This window comes from Heloderma suspectum, chromosome 4, assembly GCF_057233095.1.
Source record: "Heloderma suspectum isolate Gila_16-S chromosome 4, 16-S_ref, whole genome shotgun sequence".
Lineage (NCBI taxonomy): Eukaryota > Metazoa > Chordata > Lepidosauria > Squamata > Helodermatidae > Heloderma > Heloderma suspectum.
Genome location: NC_139461.1, coordinates 75,921,004 through 75,940,598, shown reverse-complemented (window position 1 = coordinate 75,940,598; position 19,595 = coordinate 75,921,004). Strand labels below are relative to the sequence as shown.

Sequence of the window (19,595 nt, the reverse complement as noted above, 5' to 3'; positions counted from 1 at the left end):
GGCTTCCATTCCTATCACAGTAGGTTTGACTCCAACCGCGGATCCACAAATGTATATCTGTTCTGCTTTGGTAACAGTCTTGTTTTAATATGCCTAAAATCCATTTCTCAGGGTCATCTGTTCCATTTTCAATACTACAATTGCCTTTTCAGACTTTTAGGCTATGATCCTAGTCATACACAGAAATATTGTAAAAGCAATTAGACTTACTAATTTAATTGATGCTTCCCCTCAGAAAAAAATGCCTCCCATAATGTTATTCTCATACCCTACACACTGGGGATGGGGGTGCTCCTCCCTTTTTATTTTTAAAAATCTCTTATTTTTCCAAGCTTTACCTCAAAGACTGTCCCTTTTTTCCATTTTTAAAAGCATTGATAGACACTGATATCAAACATTTTTTTTCTTTTAAACTTTCTTTTTCTTCCTTCTTAGTGTCAGGCTTTTGCATAATACCCACATATTTTATTTAAAAATAAAAGCATTCAGGAGTCAGTGTTTAATCTTAAACGGTGCTGAATATTAGAGTTTCAGTATGTTCCTAAATGCTGTACTTTTCTGAACATATATTAAATATGTCTGCTTTGCTGTGCAATGATGAGCAAAGATGTAATAAAAAACTCATAGAAAAATATGGCAAATACTAAAAAAAGATTAAGCAATTCAGAGAAATCAAGCGAATGTATACTCATAGACATTATCATATATGACTTTCCCCTGTGCAAGCAATCTACATTATGTAAAAGTTCTAAGTAATTCCTGACTTTTAAGAATGTCTTAGCAAAAAAGAAGATGAAGAGGAAAATAAGGGAAAAGCCAAACACCTGCAAAAAATCAAAGACCATTTTCCAGACATGGGTTTATAAAACTGATTTTATACCTAAGTTCTAGTGTTGTAACACCCTATTAAAAAACAGTCCTAACCTGATTTAACGGATACCCAAACAAGGGGGAAATTGGATTCTCCAACCATGACATGCCACTGACACTAAGCAATACACTAAAAGCAATAAAGCTAGTTCCTGTCCATAATTCATAGATTCTGTTTTAATTTAAAAACAGTCCTGGGAGAAAAAACACACAAAATAAAATAATAGCTTACTACAGACCTCAAGTTTTAAGATTTACTAAGTGATATTTTGAAACCAAAAACAGAAGAAGAGACATCACAAAAAGAGTGGGGTTGGAGGAGAAAGAAAAAGTGTCATGAGTGATTTAAAAAAAAAAAGATATGGATCTGCCTTGAAAGAAAAAGTAAAAAAAAAAGCAATCTAAACTCAAACTATATATAGACATTGAAAACAATAACCTAAAGTTAAAACAATCCTTCCAAGGAGGGAGACAGGGTTTTAAGGAAAGACACTGGAGGCACAACACAGACGTTTTCCCATCAGGACAAACTAACCTCCTATTAAGCCAAAGAGAAAACCGCCCAGCTGTTTAGGATCAGTGTTTCAGCATCATCAAAGCCAGTGGAAAGGGTAGTGGCTGTGGGGGAGGTAGCAAAAAATGCAGTGATTTGAAATAGGGACAAGGGAAGGGAGCCTCTGCAGCCTGCCAAGTCCGTGCAATAGCAGGGATCCAATTCACAGCCAGAGAGTAATCCGAGCTCTGCACCATGGACAGTGACTGCTGCTGCAGCTACTGCAGCTGCCTCCCTGTACCCAATCACTCAGCCCTACAGGATTTAAACCGGAGACCATGGGATGGTCTCTGCTGCCAAAAGCCAGCCCCAGTGCCAGCCAGAAATACCCCTTTCCCCAGGTTATGGCACACGAAGAGTCCCATCCTTCTTCTAGAAGATATACTCCAACTACAAATGCCATTAAAAGGCAGTGATCTGCACCATCTGTCCCTGAGATTTACTCCTCCCTGCCCTTTGCACTAGGAAAACTAGCTTTCAGACTGACTAAAGCACCACCATCCATCCTGTACACGTCTTTCTCCTGCCCTGTAAGAATTCACTTCAGGGAAATCCTAGGAGCCCCCACTCCCTTACACGCACACACACACACTTCAAATGCACATGATCCAGTATTAAATACAGATCATGTATTGCTCCAGGGAATTTTTCACAAACTAGTACATCTGTTCCACCACCCCACCACCCTTATTGCAACAGCATAATCTTGATAAGCTCCAACGTTCAGGGCTAATAATCTCAGAGAAATTTCACCAGCACATGTCAAATGATCACTGCTTCACCCAGAGATACTATTCCATTATACATCGCACATTCACATAACAAATCATGACGATCCTCCACTTTCAGTCACAAAAACACTCTAGAAAAACGAACTAGCCCCCTCCCCGAACAAGTAATATTGCCTGCACCACTCCCAACAACTGTCCAGACCAACTGAACTCTTACTCCGTAAATCCAGGCCCACTCCAATTTACCTCCTCCCAACACATACTGAAACATAGTCCACTCCCCAGAAATATGGAAGCCTACCAGTAGAAATGTCCAGCACACCTTCTCCCCACACAGTAGCACACACCATTATAACTCTCATGCTGGGAGTTGTAGTCCATGCTGGGAGTTGTAGTCCAACACATCTGGAGGGCACCAGGGTGGGGAAGGCTGACACACAGCCTCAACCTCCAGTAGTTTGTAAACCAACCCAGGGAGATCCAGCCAGGTCATCGCAGTGCCCACCAGGGTGTGTTTGTAATACATGAGCACTGTTCTGTTCTTCCTAGGCAGATCCCTACTTCACAACAGTATAAATAAATCTTACAAATCTCCTGCTTAAACGTACACTCTCCCCTGGCTGGTAGGAGAGAATCAGCTCACCCTTTTACCATTACACAGCGCCATAAACATACCAACTTTGACACACTCAGTAGGGATAGAGTCAACTCATCACTTCGGCCATATCTCCAACCCAGAAGATTCTCCCATTCCCTGTAATGGACAGGACCTAAGTCCTGGAGTACTTGGCCAGGGCAGGGCCTCCATGCTGTGGCTGTCCCCCAGCGCCCCCTGTTGGGTGAGGGAGGTGGCAAGGCTTTTAAAACGCGAGGCAATGTTTGCCCTGATGGAAATTCCCGTTAGCTGCAGCAGCAGCACCAGAGAACAGCAGGACGCAAGGGGGGGAGGAGGTGAGCGAGGCTGCGGGGCGGAGGCTGATTAAATTCTCCCCGGGAAGGGATTAGCGGGTACAGCAGAGGGGCGAGGCAGTGGCTCAGCAAGTGCCTCTTCACTGGCCCGAGGCCACAGAAGGGGGCATTCCAGCCACATTTGACCCCACTAACTTAGGGATCCCAGAGCACCATATAATGGTGCTCAGACAGGAACCTTCACCCAGGATCCTTTTATACCCTTGGGCACACTCTGCATGGTTTAACAGCAGCAAAAGGGGAGTTCAAGCCACACCTGCAGCCAGGATTCACACCCTTGCCAGTTAATCCGAAACAGCTACGAGCCCCGTGGTTCCATGGTGACAACCGCTAACATGGATCAGAATCCCACATAACTCTTAACAAGCAGGGCCCTAGAAAGGTGTGAAATATCAACTTTTTAACCTTCTCAACGGTGCATAGGAGAAGGCGGTGAAAGAGTATGAAACGGCAAAAGTAGCCAACTCCATGCAGGATACACTGGAGTTTGCACCCCGTGACTGCGTGACCAGAGACTCCACTGGGATTCTGCCACAATGAACGCAAAGTAGAAAGAGTGAAGGCAGACGGCAGGCAAAGAGAGTAAGATGGGGGCCTTTGCCATGCCTATGGATGGGACAGAATAGAAACCAATCCCACTCCATCCCCACTTTCAAGAAGCAGGGATCTCAAAACAAAGGCGAGCCCAACTTTCTCCATCCAGGGTAGTTTCTGTCCTCGGAAACAGCTATTCCTTCACAACAAAGTCTGCACAGATCTGTATGTGTACCAGTTGCCTGCTAGCAAGGAGGAACACAAGCTCCCGCCATCCCGCCCTCCCAGGGGAAGACTGTGGGTGGCATCGATTCCTTTCCCACGCTCCCCTCCAAGGAAGAGATGGCGCCAAGCCCCTGTCCCATTTCTGCTTGTCCCCAAATAACAGGGATCCCACATAACCCCCACTCCATTCAGATGAACTATGTTGCTTTTATTTTATTTTTTTACAATCATCTCCCATTTTACAAGTCTCTCCCTGAAGCCGAACTTTGCCCACCCACACACACACGGACCCCCTCTCCACAATCGCATCCCAGGCAAGTGAAGGGGGTCGCTCGGCCCCGAGTTCCCGCCATACCCCTTTTGCTCCCCGATCTTTTCCCCAGCAGAGGTGCATCTTTCCCATGTTATTATTAACGCCGAAGCGGCCACCTGCACCTCTTCGCCCTAGGAACAGAGAGTCTCTTAACTCCCGTTCCCCACAAGCCAAGAAATCAGCAGCTCCAGGCTGAGCTCTCCAACTCTAGACCGAGGGTGACTTATCTCCCACGCTCAGCAATCCGACCCCCCCACCACCACCACACAGACCCCCATTCGATGCACCCCGCCTTTCCCCCATTTTCCTGGGCAATGGTGTGTGTGTGGGGGGGAAGCTTTCCCCCAAGCCCTCTCCCCCCAGGGCTGCTACCGCTCCAATTCCAGCTTAGCAACCTGCTCCTGCTTCGGCAGATTCCCCATCAGTCGCTATTAGACCAGGCCCAGCATAGCCTGCGGGGCAGCTGAAGGAGCCGGTCGCCCGGTCGGCCGCCCGCCCGCCCGCCCGCATCCTCCGCCAAGCCCCGCCACCGCCCTTCGCAGATCGCCAGGAACAAAGAGCCCCGAGCCCAGCTGCTCCTCTGCCTCTCTCTCCTTTTACCTGCTGCAGGGCCGCCAGCAGCATCAACAGCAACGGCGGCAGGATCCGCGGCGGCGCTCCCGCTATCCGGCACATGGAGGCGAAGCGGGGGGAGGAGAGACAAGCACGAACGGGAGCGAGCGAAAAGTCCACGGATCGCGGGGGGGCCCTCGGGGCGTCTCGGGCCACGGTGGGAAAGACGGGAGGGGCCGGAGGAAGATGCCCGGGGTTTGCCTCGGAGGAAGTGGCGACTGAGCGCCAGGTCGGGCTGCAGCTTGGCTTCTTATCCCTCGCCCCCCCCGTCGCGTCCTGGGTGCCGGGGATGGGCTATACACGCGCGCACACAAAAGGCGGCGGGAGAAGGAGTAGGAAACAGGCGCTGCTGGGGGTGGCTGGCGGCGTTAGCGGCTCCCCTGGGCTTTTCCTCGGAACATGTCCCTCGTTCTTGCTCCTCGGACGGCGGCGGCGGCGGCTGGTTTGTCCTCGCCGGCGACTTGAGGCAGCCCCCCGCTCTCAATGCGTCGCCAAGCGCGCCCTGGCACAGTCGCTCCGACGCCGGCTCTGCCGCTGCTGCATGCTCGCCCTGAGTCCCTCGCCTCCTTCACTTTCTTGCCTCGCCTCCCCCGGCCAGCAGTAGGCGGCGGCGGCGGCAGCCCCCTCCGCTGGCACTCAACGATAACAATACCACAGCAGCCTCTGCTTCGCTAGCGCTGCGTGGCGCTCCGTGTGTGTGTGTGTGTGTGTGCGGGCGCGCGCGCGTATGGGTGCGCGTGTGTGTGTATGCGCCTTCCCCTGTGCTCGGCTGCTGCTGGCAGCTTCTCCTCCTCCTCCACGGCTCTCCCCCCGCCGTCGGCTCTCCCTGCCGGCCGCACGGCCAATGGGAAGCAATCGGCGTCAGCTCAGCCCTTGCCCTGGCCAGGCAACCGCCCACAGCTACCCCAGAGCAAAAGGGTGAGCTTTTGCTGCTGCTGCGGCTGCAGCCAGAAAGTGGTGCGCAGACGAAGCCGTGGGACTATTGCTGGCACTTTACCCCGCGGGAAGAACCCGGGGCAGGGTGTGTCCGGGTTTCCGACTCGAACGCACGCACGCAGGCGGGAGAGATGCGGGGGGGGGGGTGGAGAGGTGCGGGGAGAGGGAGAGAGAGAGAGAGACTTGAGGTGATGTTAATAAACAAGTGTGAGAAAGCTCGGCGGGTTTTATTATTTAATGGGGTGAGAATCTCCGGCTAACGTGAGAAATGCCTATGCAAAGCAAGCAAGCAAAGCCCAGCGACGCTAGGGAACGCTGTTCGAGCCCCATTGTCTGAGGGCTTTGCAACCAGCCACCTGCTGGGAAAAGAAGCGGAGCTGTTTAGACGGCGGCGCTTCCTTTTGTTTTTACTCCGCTCCCGCCATCGCCGAAGAGCCTGGAATTTGACCAGCCAGCCAATTAGGAAGTTTCAGTCCCTGCCGTTATTGGGTTAACGGGCCTTTTGTTTCCGTCCCCGACTCTTCCCACTCCTCTTCTACTACCTGCTTCATTTCTCAGCAAATGGCATATATACATACATACATACATGAAAAAGCTTTGCTTGGCGCTGGGCAGAGCTCCAGCCTGTGTGTCCAAAAAATGTCAGGCTGCATAACGGAAATTAGGAAGGTTGCTGAGTACACAGTAACAGCAACTATCAGTGCTGGGTCATTTGCAGAGCTGGCAAGGATTTTCCCTCACCCCACAGGTCACTGAGCAAACTTGTTTTGTGTCCATGCATCAAAGCCTCCAGCCGGAGTGAGAAATAGCACAAGGGGTTGGCTGCGGGGTGGAGAAGGGTGGGGTTGTAGGCGCTGCTGGCCCCAAGACAAGAATGACTGGGCTCCAGATGGCTCACATTCTTGATTTTTAAGCAGTTGATTTGGAAGTGAGCTTGCAGGGAAGGGTGAAAAACGTTGCATTTGCTCTTCTTGGATATAAAGTGCGATGCAGGTGTTTTCAGACAAAAGCTGGCCTAGCCACTATGTGGCTTTTTGTGAGGAAGGGTGGGGTATAAATTGAATTAAATAAACAAACAAACCAGCTTCTTCTTCTTTATTAGCTCAGTATCTAGGGCTAGGACAAAGAAGGCAGGGACCTAACAGAAGCAGATGAGATTAAGAAGAGGTGGAAAGAATACACAGAAGAACTATACTGGAAAGATCTTAATGTCCCTGATAGCCATGATAGTGCGGTCACTGAACTTGAGCCGGGCATCCTCGAGAGTGAAGTCAAGTGGGCCTTAGGAAGCATTACTAACAACAAAGCTAGCGGAGATGACAGTCTTCCAGCTGAGCTATTTAAGATCCTAAAAGATGATGCTGTTAAAGTGCTGCACTCAATATGCCAACAAATCTGGAAAACTCAACAGTGGCAACAAGACTGGAAAAGGTCAGTTTACATTCCAGTTCCAAAGAAGGGCAATGCCAAAGAGTGTTCAAAGTACCGTACAATTGCGCTCATTTCACATGTCAGCAAGGTTATGCTCAAAATCCTACAAGCTAGGCTTCAGCAGTATGTGAACCGAGAACTACCAGAAGTACAAGCTGGGTTTTGAAGAGGCAGAGGAACTAGAGATCAAATCACCAACATTCGCTGGATCATGGAGAAAGCAAGAGAATTCCAGAAAAAACATCTATTTCTGCTTCATTGACTACACTAAAGCCTTTGTGTGGATCACAACAAACTGTGGCAAATTCTTAAAGAGATGGGAGTACCAGACCACCTTACCTGTCTCCTGAGAAACTTGTACGAGGGTCAAGAAGCAACAGTAAGAACTGGACATGGAACAACTGATTGGTTCAAAATTCGGAAAGGAGTACGAAAAGGCTGTATACTGTCACCCTGCTTATTTAATTTATATGCAGAGTACATCATGAGAAATGCTGGGTTGGATGAATCACAGGTCGGAATTAAGATTGCCGGGAGAATTATCAACAACCTCAGATACACAGATGATACCACCCTAATGGCAGAAAGCGAAGAGGATCTAAAGAGCTTCTTGTTGAGGGTGAAAGTGGAGAGTGCAAAAGCTGGTTTGAAACTCAACATTAAAAAAACGAAGATCATGGCATCTGGCCCCATCACTTCCTGGCATATAGAAGGGGAAGAAATGGAAGCAGTGACAGATTTTATTTTCTTGGGCTCCAAGATCACCGCAGATGGTGACTGTAGCCATGAAATTAAAAGACGCTTGTTCCTTGTAAGGATGGACGAAAGTCCCTTACCTGGTCCCGCAGCTGTTTTCGGGGGGGGGGAGGCGCTCCATTTCTCCCCCCAAAATTCAGGCCGGGGGGGAGGCGCCCCATCCTTCCCCGCCAAAATTCTGGCTGGGGGGAGTGCCCCGCCTCTCCGGCCGCGAAAGAAAAAAGTTATGTAAAAAAAACACAAAAAAATGTGATAGGCTACGTAACAATTTACGTTGCCTATCACGGCTTGATTTTCAAAGTCAGCCGTGATAGGCTACTTAAATCTTTATGTAGCCTATCACGGCTGACTTGGGGGGGGGGGGAAGCGCGTATGCAAATGGCAGCGCCCATGGGCGCCACCATTTGCGTTCCTTATTTGGGCACAGGTAGTCTACATAAAGATTTACGTAGACTATGGCGAAAATAAGGGCAATGCAAATAGCGTTGCCCTTATATTCGCCGTAGTCTACGTAAATCTTTATGTAGACTACCTGTGCCCAAATAAGGAACGCAAATGGCGGCGCCCATGGGCGCCGCCATTTGCGTATGCGCTTTTTTTTTTTTTCAAAGTCAGCCGTGATAGGCTACGTAAAGATTTACGTAGCCTATGATGGCTGACTTTGAAAATCTAGCCGTGATAGCCTACGTAAATCGTTACGTAGCCTATCACGTTTTTTGTTTTGTTTTTTACTTTACTGGGAAATGGCAGTGGTGGCAGCCGGTCGGAAGACCGGCCACCGCCGCCGCCGAAACGCCGCCGGGACCCGTCGCTGAGAGGGACATTCGCATGAGGTAAGTCCCATCCCGGGGTGAGGGGCAGGGGGGTGTTGGAGAATTTCCCCACCAATTTCGGGGCGCCGAATGCGTCGGCATTCGGCCTCCCGGAGATTCGTGGATAAATTCTCCAACATCCCTAGCTCCTTGGGAGGAAAGCTATGGCAAACCTAGACAGCATAGTAAGAAGTAGAGACATCACCTTGCCGACAAAGGTTCGTATAATCAAAGCTATGGTTTTCCCAGTAGCAACGTATGGCTGTGAGAGCTGGACTGTAAGGAAGGCTGAGCGCTGAAGAATTGATGCTTTCGAACTGTGGTGCTGGAGAAGACTCTTACGAGTCCCCTGGACTGCAAGGAGGTCAAATCAGTCGATCCTAAAGCAAATCAACCCTGAGTGCTCATTGGAAGGACAGATACTGAAGCTGAAGCTCAAATATTTTGGCTAACTAATGCGAAGAGAAAGCTCCCTGGAAAAGACCCTGATGCTGGGAAAGATTGAAGGCAAAAGGAGAAGGGGACGGCAGAGGCTGAGATGGCTAGATAGCATCACCGATGCAATGAATAAGGACTTGAGCACACTCAGGGAGAGAGCAGAGGACAGGAAGGCCTGGCGTGCTATGGTCCATGGGGTCACGAAGAGTCGGACACGACTGAACGACTGAACAACAACAAAAGAGTGGTGTAAAATAAGTCCGCTATGCTCACTAACTTCTATCCATATGAAAATTATATATGGATTATGTTGATTACATGCAACTCAAATTTGACAATTATTTATGGTTGTTAGGATTGTGTAGTGCAGTCTTCTCCAACTGGTGCCCTCCAAATGTGGTGGGCTACACCTCCCATTATTCCCCAGCCTGAGGATGATGGGAGCTGTAGTCTAACATCTGGAGAGCACCAGGCTGGGGACAGCTGATGTACCAGGCAAACTGGGTTTAAATCAACCGTTAATCTCACTAGGTAGCCTTGTACAAGTTGTTATATCCTACAAAAGCAATAAAGAATCTTGTGGCACCTTAAAGATTAAGGTGTCAAAATAAGACTAAGTTTATGGCGTAAGCTTGCATGGACACTGTTCACTGTTCACTGACACTTCAGATGCATGAAGTGTAAACCTCAAATTTATATACATGCTAGGGAGGGCGTGAAAGATGTAAAATAGCATACACACACACACACACACCACGCTATATAATGCTCACCACTGAAAATTAGACAAGGAGAGTGTGTCCTTGTTGACTCTGCTGGACCTCTCAGCAGTGTTCAGTACCATTCAGTTTTGTAGCATTCTGGATCATTTATTTGGGTCAAGCACTGGAGGTACTGTTTTGGTTCCTGTCCTTCTAGGAGCAACATTTCCAGAAGGTGCTGCTGGGAAGACTTTTCTTCAAACCTCATGGCCTTTGACTTGTGGAGTTCCTCAGGTTTCTGTTCTGTCCCTCATGCATTTTAACATCTTCATGAAACCACTGGGAGAGGTCATCCAGTGTTTTGGGTACACTGTGCTATGCCTCCCTTTCTAATCATCCCAAGGAGTACCTGTAGATGTCATAAACCAGTGTTTGACACCAGTAATGGGCTGAATGAGGACTAATAAACTGAAACTAAATCCAGGCAAGTCTTATTAGTAGGAAGTGTTTCAGTTTGGATGTTCAACCAAACATCTAAGAGGCATGTTGCACTGCCTGAAAAAATCTGGCTTGCAGTTTGGGAGCACTCTTGGATCCCTAATCCTGGATTTTCTGGCCTCAGCTGTGGCCAGGCACACCTTTGCACCAGGGTCAGCCCTTCCATTAGGCAAAGTGAAGCAGTCACCTCAGGCAGCAAATGCTGGGAGGCAGAAGCAAGGTGTGGGAGAGACCAGTGTGTCGTCAAGCCTGCCCTACACCCTGTAACATAGCATGCTGCCTTCAGGTGCAATGGAGGATGCTGTTCAGTGTTGAAGACAGATTAATTGGCCAGTCCAGTTGGCTTTTGTACATGGAATGGGAGGGGGTTCCATCTTGTTCTTACTGTTTTTAGTGTATGCCACTCTGATCTTCTTAGGGAGAAAGAGTGGGATATACATGATTTTAAATAAATAAACACAGACCATGTAATGTGAGTACCAATGTACAGAGCTACAGAGACATTGTATATTGTTCTAGAGCATCAAAGTTAATTTTCACAGGTGTTCACATGAGATATGTCTCACTCTGGGGTCCATAACTGAGGCATATGAAATGTTAATCACATCTTAAAGTATCTAACGATGTGTGGAGATTTTAGCTTCAAGCTCCTAATAGCTAGATGCTTCTTTTAATATGACAAGAACATGTTGTGTTCTTGTGCCACATTGGATATATTGCAATACAGAACTTTTTGTCAGTCGTATGTTTTTAACTTCATAGCTTCCCTCCACTAAGAAGACAGATTTACACATAAGAAGCTGCCTTATACCAAGACAAGACCATTGGTCCATCTAGCTCACACTGGCTGGCAGGGCCTCTCCATGGTTTCAGACAGGGGTCTTTCCCAGCCCTACTTGAAAATGCCAGGGGTTGACCCTGGGATGTTCTGCGTGCAAAACATGTTCTCTATCAATCAGTTATACAAGTAATGTTCATTTCTGAATTTACGAGTCCAAGAGGACAGAAAAGAAAGTGACAAAAATATCAGGTTTTGTTCAGATTTCAAAAATGTAGCTAAATTACAAGGGGGTCTTGGCAGATCTAGTTTTAGAAGACAAGTAACCTCACCTCTGCAGGTAGAGTCAATAATAATCATTTCTTCAGGGGGTAGGGTGGGGGGAATCAACTTCATTCCTTGCAGAACAGAGCTCTCCTTGGATTCTCTCCAAATTCTGAAGACTCACTGATGCCTTCATCGTGCATCATCATCGACTGGGACTGGGACAGCATTATCACCTTGTTCTTCTAGATATGGATTGGACACAGTGTGATTCATGACCCTGCTAGTGAAGCTTTTAGTCACCTTGACTAGTGATTTCCTTTTAGGGAGACCACCTGAGTTCAGATGTTAGCAAAAGGATAGTCAATCAAAAGGAAATGTATCATCATCCCTGTTATCTAAATAAGGCTTAAGTAGGGCTTAATTAAGTGTCTAAAATGGCCTTTTGTGCTGGTGTGAATTTCACTGTACATTAATTTTAACAAGGAAGATTGCAGACTAATAAATCTGAACACTAAAAAATCATACCATCCAGGGTCCAATCACCAAAACAGCCATAGGGGTGCTAACATAGAAGCAACTTCCTAACACTGGCATCTGTCAACGAGGGAGCCTGAAGCAATGCACTCAGCAGGGCAAGTCACACAAAAGCAGAAACTGTCCTGATACGTCCAGGAAGCCAATGTCCCATTCAGCAGATGGGAAACTGAATCTGAGAGCTAGTGTTTTGCCCATGGTTACTTGGGGAACCTGAGTCAAGAACTACTCACTAGACAGCTGGCTAGCTCCCAAATCTGGTTCATAAATGAGCAAATTATATCCAGATCTAAGGAGGCATTAATGGAGCAGGAAGGTCTAAGGGTAATTGTGATCAACAAAAATGAGATGTGACATCATAACAGTATCTGATTTCCAGCTGTTACCAAGTAAGGAAATAATACTTTTTTGTCATTGGAATTTCCTTACTTGTCATAGTTTTTGGAGGGTGTTCTCTAGTGAGTTCATGGATGAGCTAGGATTTGGATATCTCCAAGGCTGAAGGCCAACACTTATCTATTAGATGACATTTGCTAATGTTGCCAGATACTCTTTATGTAAAGGGCTGATTATCACTGTCCCAAAGAACAGATGCTCCTTATTTCACAACAGTTCAGCTCTCTATGGTGCTCTGTAAATCAGGCTCAACACATGTTCGAACAGTATTTTATTCTTGAAATTTTGACATGACTGACAGCTGAGTCACAGGCATACAGCACAATCTTGTGGCAGTCTACTCAGAAGTAAGTCCCATTGAGATCAATGGAGCTTACTGCCAAGTAAATTCGCAGGACTGTTAATTTCTAAATGGAGGGAAGCTAAATCTCAGGTCTGGTTGGAAGTCATGACTTCTGATCCTGAATTTATTATTTTTTTCTTAGCAGACCCTTAATTGTAAAGAGTGAAATGTTTAATGTTATATCTGCATATATTTACATGAATTAACACATACAGTTAAGTAATGATAATTCCACTTTGAAGTGGCTTGGTATATGGGCCTGCATGGTGCCCTTTACCACTAAATGCTCCTGTACCAGTTATAGCAGACTGACATTTGAAATGGTAGCTAGGAAAACTGTGTTCTAGATACCGAGATGAGATGATTAAAAATTGCTGACACGAAGATAAACAATTAGCATTTTCAGAAACATTTCTTTTGGTCTTGACATTTGCAAAAGCAAAATATTTTGTAGTGTTTTCCCTGAAACAAAATGTGGTGAAGTGTACTGAAAAAAATAATGTATTTTCAAATAATAATAATAATAATAATAATAATAATACTTTCTGTTCCAGAAATGCTTCAATGTGTTTATGTTTTGCTTTGAGATTTCTTATTTCTAGGGAAAGTGGTTAATAACATTACACACACACACACACCTATTTTCAATGCTCTTCTGATTTAGGGTTTGTATTCATTCATTTATTTATCTGGATCAGGAAGTGTTTTTTTTACCAATGTTTTTCTACTTTCTGAATTATTTGATCAGAAAGAAGTACAACTGAGACAGTGCTTGTTATTCATTCCAAATAGATTTGATGAGCAGTTGTCTTGCAGTAAGCTTATTCTCTATATTTCATTTTTTAATCTGTAGGTATTTCGCAGAGTGTAAAATATATAAAAGTCCATATAAATATTAAATAATATCTATCATAATTATTCTTCATAGAGGTAAGTCCTGGACCCTTATATTTCTGAATCCAATCTTTCATTAAAAAAGCCAGAAAATGAAATAGGGTTTATAGCATACCTGTAGGATGACCAGACCTTCGCTTTGGCTGTCAGTATACATGGTGCAGTTTCAACTGCTGCTGGCAACCAAATTATTAACTGAAATAGCAACCCTGTGAAATAAGTAAAATGCTTTCACAGGCACAGCAGCTTTTAGCTGAGATGCAGGGTCATATTCGGCTTTTAGCTATACAGCTGTAACTAACTGAAGAGTCTCGCTTGTGGTGTTAGCCTATTGCTATGATGAGATGTTTCTAATTTGTACTTTTGTAAGTAACCCACTGCAAGTGCTGCTCTGAATACCTCTGATAGAAGAGTTGGGTGAAAATATTTAGAAATAAATGGGATTCTTTGTTCTCACAAAATGACATTTCATGCTACAGGAGGGTTTTAGACAAGTTTCCCCAATGACTTACAACACAATCCTGTACATGTCTACACAGATGTAAGCCCCACTGATTTCAAAGGTGCTTACTCCCAGATAATTCAGTGTAGGATTGCAGGCCTAAAATCTCTAGGTGCAATCGCATGCACACTTACCTGGGAATAAACTGCATTGAACTCAGTATGACTTACTTCTGAGTAGATATGTATAGAATTGGACTGTCAATCTATTTTTTTTTCACAAAAGGAGCAATGGCAACACATGAAATCCAACTCAGGGCCAAGCTAAACATACTGGTAATCATGCACAGTTTAGCTATGTGTGATAGCTAAACTATAACCTTATGCTGATGTAAGTGTGCATGCAGGGCAGGCACCAGGAGAGGGGGCCCCCGCACCCTCTTCCTCCCCCTCCCTGATTTTGCTTCCACAAGCCCCCTACCCCGTCCACTTGATGCCACCTCCTCATTCACCCACGCACCACTTCCACCCCACCCACTCCCTCCTTCCTGCCTACTCACTCACCCACCCCTTCTGATCTTCACCACCACTGCCTCCCTCTCACCCACCCCTTCCCCCTCTTTCTCCCTCTGCTCACCTCCTCCCCACCCTCCCTCACCTACCTCCCTACCCACCCCCTCTGCTCACTGCTTATCTGAACCATGAAATGCCTGGCTTTGAGGGGGTCTTTCTCCAGGCATTGTGGAGACTGGAGAGGTGTCCTAGTCACCTGTGCCATGGGCCATCACCAGAGCATTAAATGAACAATGCAAAGAAATCGAGGAAAACAACAGAATGGGAAAGACTACAGATCTCTTCAAGAAAATTGGAGATGTCAAGGGAAAGTTTTGTGCAAAGACGAGCATGATAAAGGACAAAGAAGGCAGGGACCTAACACAAGCAGATGAGATTAAGAAGAGGTGGAAAGAATACACAGAAGAACTATACAGGAAAGATCTTAGTGTCCCTGATAGCCATGATAGTGCGGTCACTGAACTTGAGCCGGACATCCTAGAGAGTGAAGTCAAGTGGGCCTTAGCAAGCATTAGTAACAACAAAGCTAGCGGATATGACAGTCTTCCAGCTGAGCTATTTAAGATCCTAAAAGATGATGCTGTTAAAGTGCTGCACTCAATATGCCAACAAATTTGGAACACTCAACAGTGGCAACAAGACTGGAAAAGGTCAGTTTACATTCCAATTGCAAAGAAGGGCAATGCCAAAGAGTGTTCAAACTACCGTACAATTGCGCTCATTTCATTTCACATGCCAGCAAGGTTATGCTCAAAATCCTACAAGCTAGGCTTCAGCAGTATGTGAACCAAGAACTACCGAAAGTACAAGCTGGGTTTAGAAGAGGCAGAGAAACTAGAGATCAAATCGCCAACATTCGGTGGATCATGGAGAAAGCAAGAGAATTCCAGAAAAATGTCTATTTCTGCTTCATTGACGACGCTAAAGCCTTTGATTGTGTGGATCAGAACAAACTGTGGCAAATTCTTAAAGAGATGGGAGTACCAGACCACCTTACCTGTCTCCTGAGAAACCTGTACGAGGGTCAAGAAGCAACAGTAAGAACCTCACATGGAACAACCGAGTGGTTCAAAATTGGGAAAGGAGTACAACAAGGCTGCATATTGTCGCCCTGCTTATTTAACTTATATGCAGAGTACATCATGAGAAACGCCAGGTTGGATGAATCACAGGTCGGAATTAAGATGGCTGGGAGAATTATCAACAACCTCCAATATGCAGACGATACCACCCTAATGGCAGAAAGCAAAGAGGATCTCAAGAGCCTCTTGTTGAGGGTGAAAGAGGAGAGTGCAAAAGCTGGGTTGAAACTCAACATTAAAAAAACGAAGATCATGGCATCTGGCCCCATCACTTCCTGGCATATAGAAGGGGAAGAAATGGAAGCAGTGACAGATTTTACTTTCTTGGGCTCCAAGATCACCGCAGTCGGTGACTGTAGCCATGAAATTAAAAGACGCTTGCTCCTTGGGAGGAAAGCTATGGTAAACCTAGACAGCATAGTAAGAAGCAGAGACATCACCTTGCCGACAAAGGTTCGTCTAATCAAAGCAATGGTTTTCCCAGTAGTAATGTATGGCTGTGAGAGCTGGACTATAAGGAAGGCTGAGCGCCGAAGAATTGATGCTTTCGAACTGTGGTGCTGGAGAAGACTCTTACGAGTCCCCTGGACTGCAAGGAGGTCAAATCAGTCCATCCTAAAGGAAATCAACCCTGACTGCTCATTGGAAGGACAGATACTGAAGCTGAAGCTCAAATATTTTGGCCACCTAATGTGAAGAGAAAACTCTCTGGAAAAGACCCTGATGCTGGGAAAGACTGAAGGCAAAAGGAGAAGGGGACGGCAGAGGATGAGATGGCTAGATAGCATCACCGATGCAATGAATATGAACTTGAGCACACTCCGGGAGAGAGCGGAAGACAGGAAGGCCTGGCGTGCTATGGTCCATGGGGTCACGAAGAGTCGGACACGACTGAACAACAACAACAACAACGCTTCTCCAAAGCAGCTGCCCATCCTCTGGGCCTCTGGCTAAACAGAGGATGGGAAGCTGCTTCTGAGGAGAGGTGTCTCAAGAGATCAGGCAATCTCCCAGGACACCTCTCCCATCTCCACAGTGCCTGGCTCTGAGGGAGAGCTCCCTCAGAGCCAGGCATTTGGGCCTAGACTCTGTGAAGAGCCTCATTGGCCAGTTTCTCCTGCCAATGTGTATCTCCAGGGATGGGTGGCAGTGGTGGTGAGTGGAGGGTCTTAGGGGTAAGCTGAGATAGATCCTTCCGAGCCCGAGGTGTGTTGGCAGTTGCACGGCTTTTCTGACTCCTGACACTGGGCCTGCTGGACCCAATTCACATCAGGACTGCAGCAAACGGGTGGGAGGGAACCTTCCATCCCCCACTTTTTCCCTCCAAAATACCATGCTCCTCAATGGGGGGGGGGATGCAGGGGGATAAAAAAGGGGGGGAAGTCTCCATTGGAGTCTGGATCCACACACATATAGCAGCGTAAAGAAACCTATCACACATAGCTAAGCAATGTGTGATTACTAGAACACGGAGTTTGTCCGCCAGAGTCAGAAGATGAAATGGTCACCTATCTATCCCACAGGAACTTAACTCACGTTATAAATTTGGACATCATGGCTTATGGAGCTATGTATGGTGACATTACTACCACCAGCACTACCATTTGTATTGTTTTAATGTGTATTTAAAACCAACTGTAGTCAAGCAAAACACATACATAAGTGGCATATTATCTGCCAGAGGTTTAAAAATCTCCAGCAAGACAAATGAAACAATACAGTTGAGAGCAAATGAAAGAATTAGGATGGTTACCTAATTTTAAAAGGTACAGAAAAAGCTATGGTGTTCCAGGATAGTGTTTTTATGAAGGGAAGTAGTGTTCTAGACAACAGAAGCAAACTGGGTTTGGGAGAAGGAACTGAGGGTAGAGGGGAATACTACCAAATGATCACTTTCCATCAGCTTCCGCTATAGGGCTGATCCACTCCATCTACAATTTTCCTTCCAGATTAGTCACTGTACATCTGGATGTTCTGCTACTGACTGGACTCCCAGTCCCAAAATGACCACCTGTGTGTTGCATAATCCTGAACTAATTTTGGAAATCACAATATTTGCTATTTTATGCCACATAGCTTCTTGGAGTTTCTGGTTAATGTAATATCTTGTAGCAACATAATTCATAAGGCTTCACACTGTGTGTTATCATAGGTAGATAAATTAAGTATTCAGAGAGAACGCATCTGATGATCTTGACTTATGACTTGGAAAACTTATGCACTGTCTAGCTTTCTTTGAACATGGTCATTCTCTAAGATGCAAAGGTATATTCGACATTGCTTGGTATGCTGTTAAAAAGACCCGAGTCTGGCAGAATTCAAAAAAGAAAATGTGATCTCTACCAAAAGGTCACACACTATGATGTTTTTGACAAATGTAACGTGCATGGCTTTTGATATGTATTTGCCCTGAAAAGATTCTCTTGTGCTTTCTTTTATAACCCATAATGCTAGCTTTATAACAAGATGCACTATACCATTTTTGATGAGCTTCTAGGATGAACTTTATTGCAGTAAGAAAAGAAAAGAAATCCAACAATAGTTGCTTAGTAAAACTGGAATATTAGTTACTACAGACTGCTCCCCCACCTCCACCCCCTGCCTTCATATGGGCTATTCTAGAATTTGAACTCTGACCTCTCCTTTTCAAAGCAAGAATCCAAGAATCATGTCCTCAGACCCACAAACCATACTTGCTTGAAAGCTTGGACTCATCTCCTCCAGAGCTATAAACAGAAGTCTGTGAATTCCTGAGCCTTTGATGAACAATGACTAATATGTATCTTGTTCAGATTCCAGGAAGCAATCCTATCTAAAGTGTTATGACATATTTTATTCCTCTTTATGAGTTACAGCCAGGAGTTTATTGTAGTTTTCTTCTCTTATGTCTATATACCCTAGATAGAACACAAACTATGGTGTTCTGTGTTTGGCACAAGAGATGTTTGTTGTTTTAATGGGACAGGATGTTGGAGTTTAAACATGACACTGGCATTCTCTCTGTCCCCAGCCAACCCACCAGTGTCCTGAATTTTGGGCAAAGGCATAAACTAGTAAAGGAACACCCATTGACTGCACTCTAGTGAAGATGCTAATGAACCTGAATGGATATCCCCTTTACCAATGACCCTAATAGTGACAGTCAGAAGGAGGCTCTCCAGTTCTTTAACTAGCACTCCCAAATACTGCAACGGGTACATTTACATTGTAAGTAAAATTTGGAAGGCAAGGTTAATTTGCCTGCTTACTTTCAGCGCAGAAATTCACTTGTGGAAAATTTGAAACATTTTAATATTTTTGGCCAGATACTGGGAAGGATCTTCCTTGAACTGCAGCAGCTTCTCCCTGTCTTTTAGATTCAGTTCAAAGGGCTGATCTTGACCAATGAAGCCTTTAATTTCTGGGTCTCATTTTATTATGAGTACAATTGACCAAGAAGTTACCATCTATGCACCACAGATACAGAAGGAAATAATGATACAATTTGATGAATGTTTACTTGGAAGTAAGTCCAACTGTATTCATAAAATGGTTGCCATAGTGGGTATGGCTGGTTACAAAACATTCATTTCCCAGACTGGTGAGACTAAAGGAAAATAACTTTCCTCAGAACCTAAATCGAAGGTCCATGTGGGGTCTGAACTCTGAAACACAAAACCACTGTTTTGAACCCAAATAAAGAGAGCACCACTTTGCTTTACAGCATACATGACACTCCTCCCAATTAAAAGCAAAATTTATTTTTAAAAATCTTAAAATGAAATAAAAATCAAGAGGAACAGGGAGCCTAGTGGATGCCAAGGAAGGTGTCCATGGGCATTTGGTGCCCAGAGCAACCACACTGGAGCCTGCAGGCATAAACTATAGCTAATATGGCCAATGACAGATAAATATTTTGCTTTGTATAG

The 19,595-nt window shown here is 45.6% G+C and overlaps 1 protein-coding gene across 1 annotated transcript in view; it reads right to left on the bottom strand.

Moving 5' to 3' along the window:
- The window catches only part of CDH2 (cadherin 2), a 174,587-nt gene extending 168,771 nt beyond the window's left edge, over nt 1-5,816 (bottom strand). The window contains exon 1 of the mRNA XM_084849634.1: nt 4,796-5,816. Within this exon, the coding sequence (XP_084705760.1) occupies nt 4,796-4,870 (75 nt within the window). The 5' untranslated portion in view covers nt 4,871-5,816. The remainder of the gene's footprint in view (nt 1-4,795) is intronic.
- Between the last annotated feature and the right edge of the window lie 13,779 nt (nt 5,817-19,595).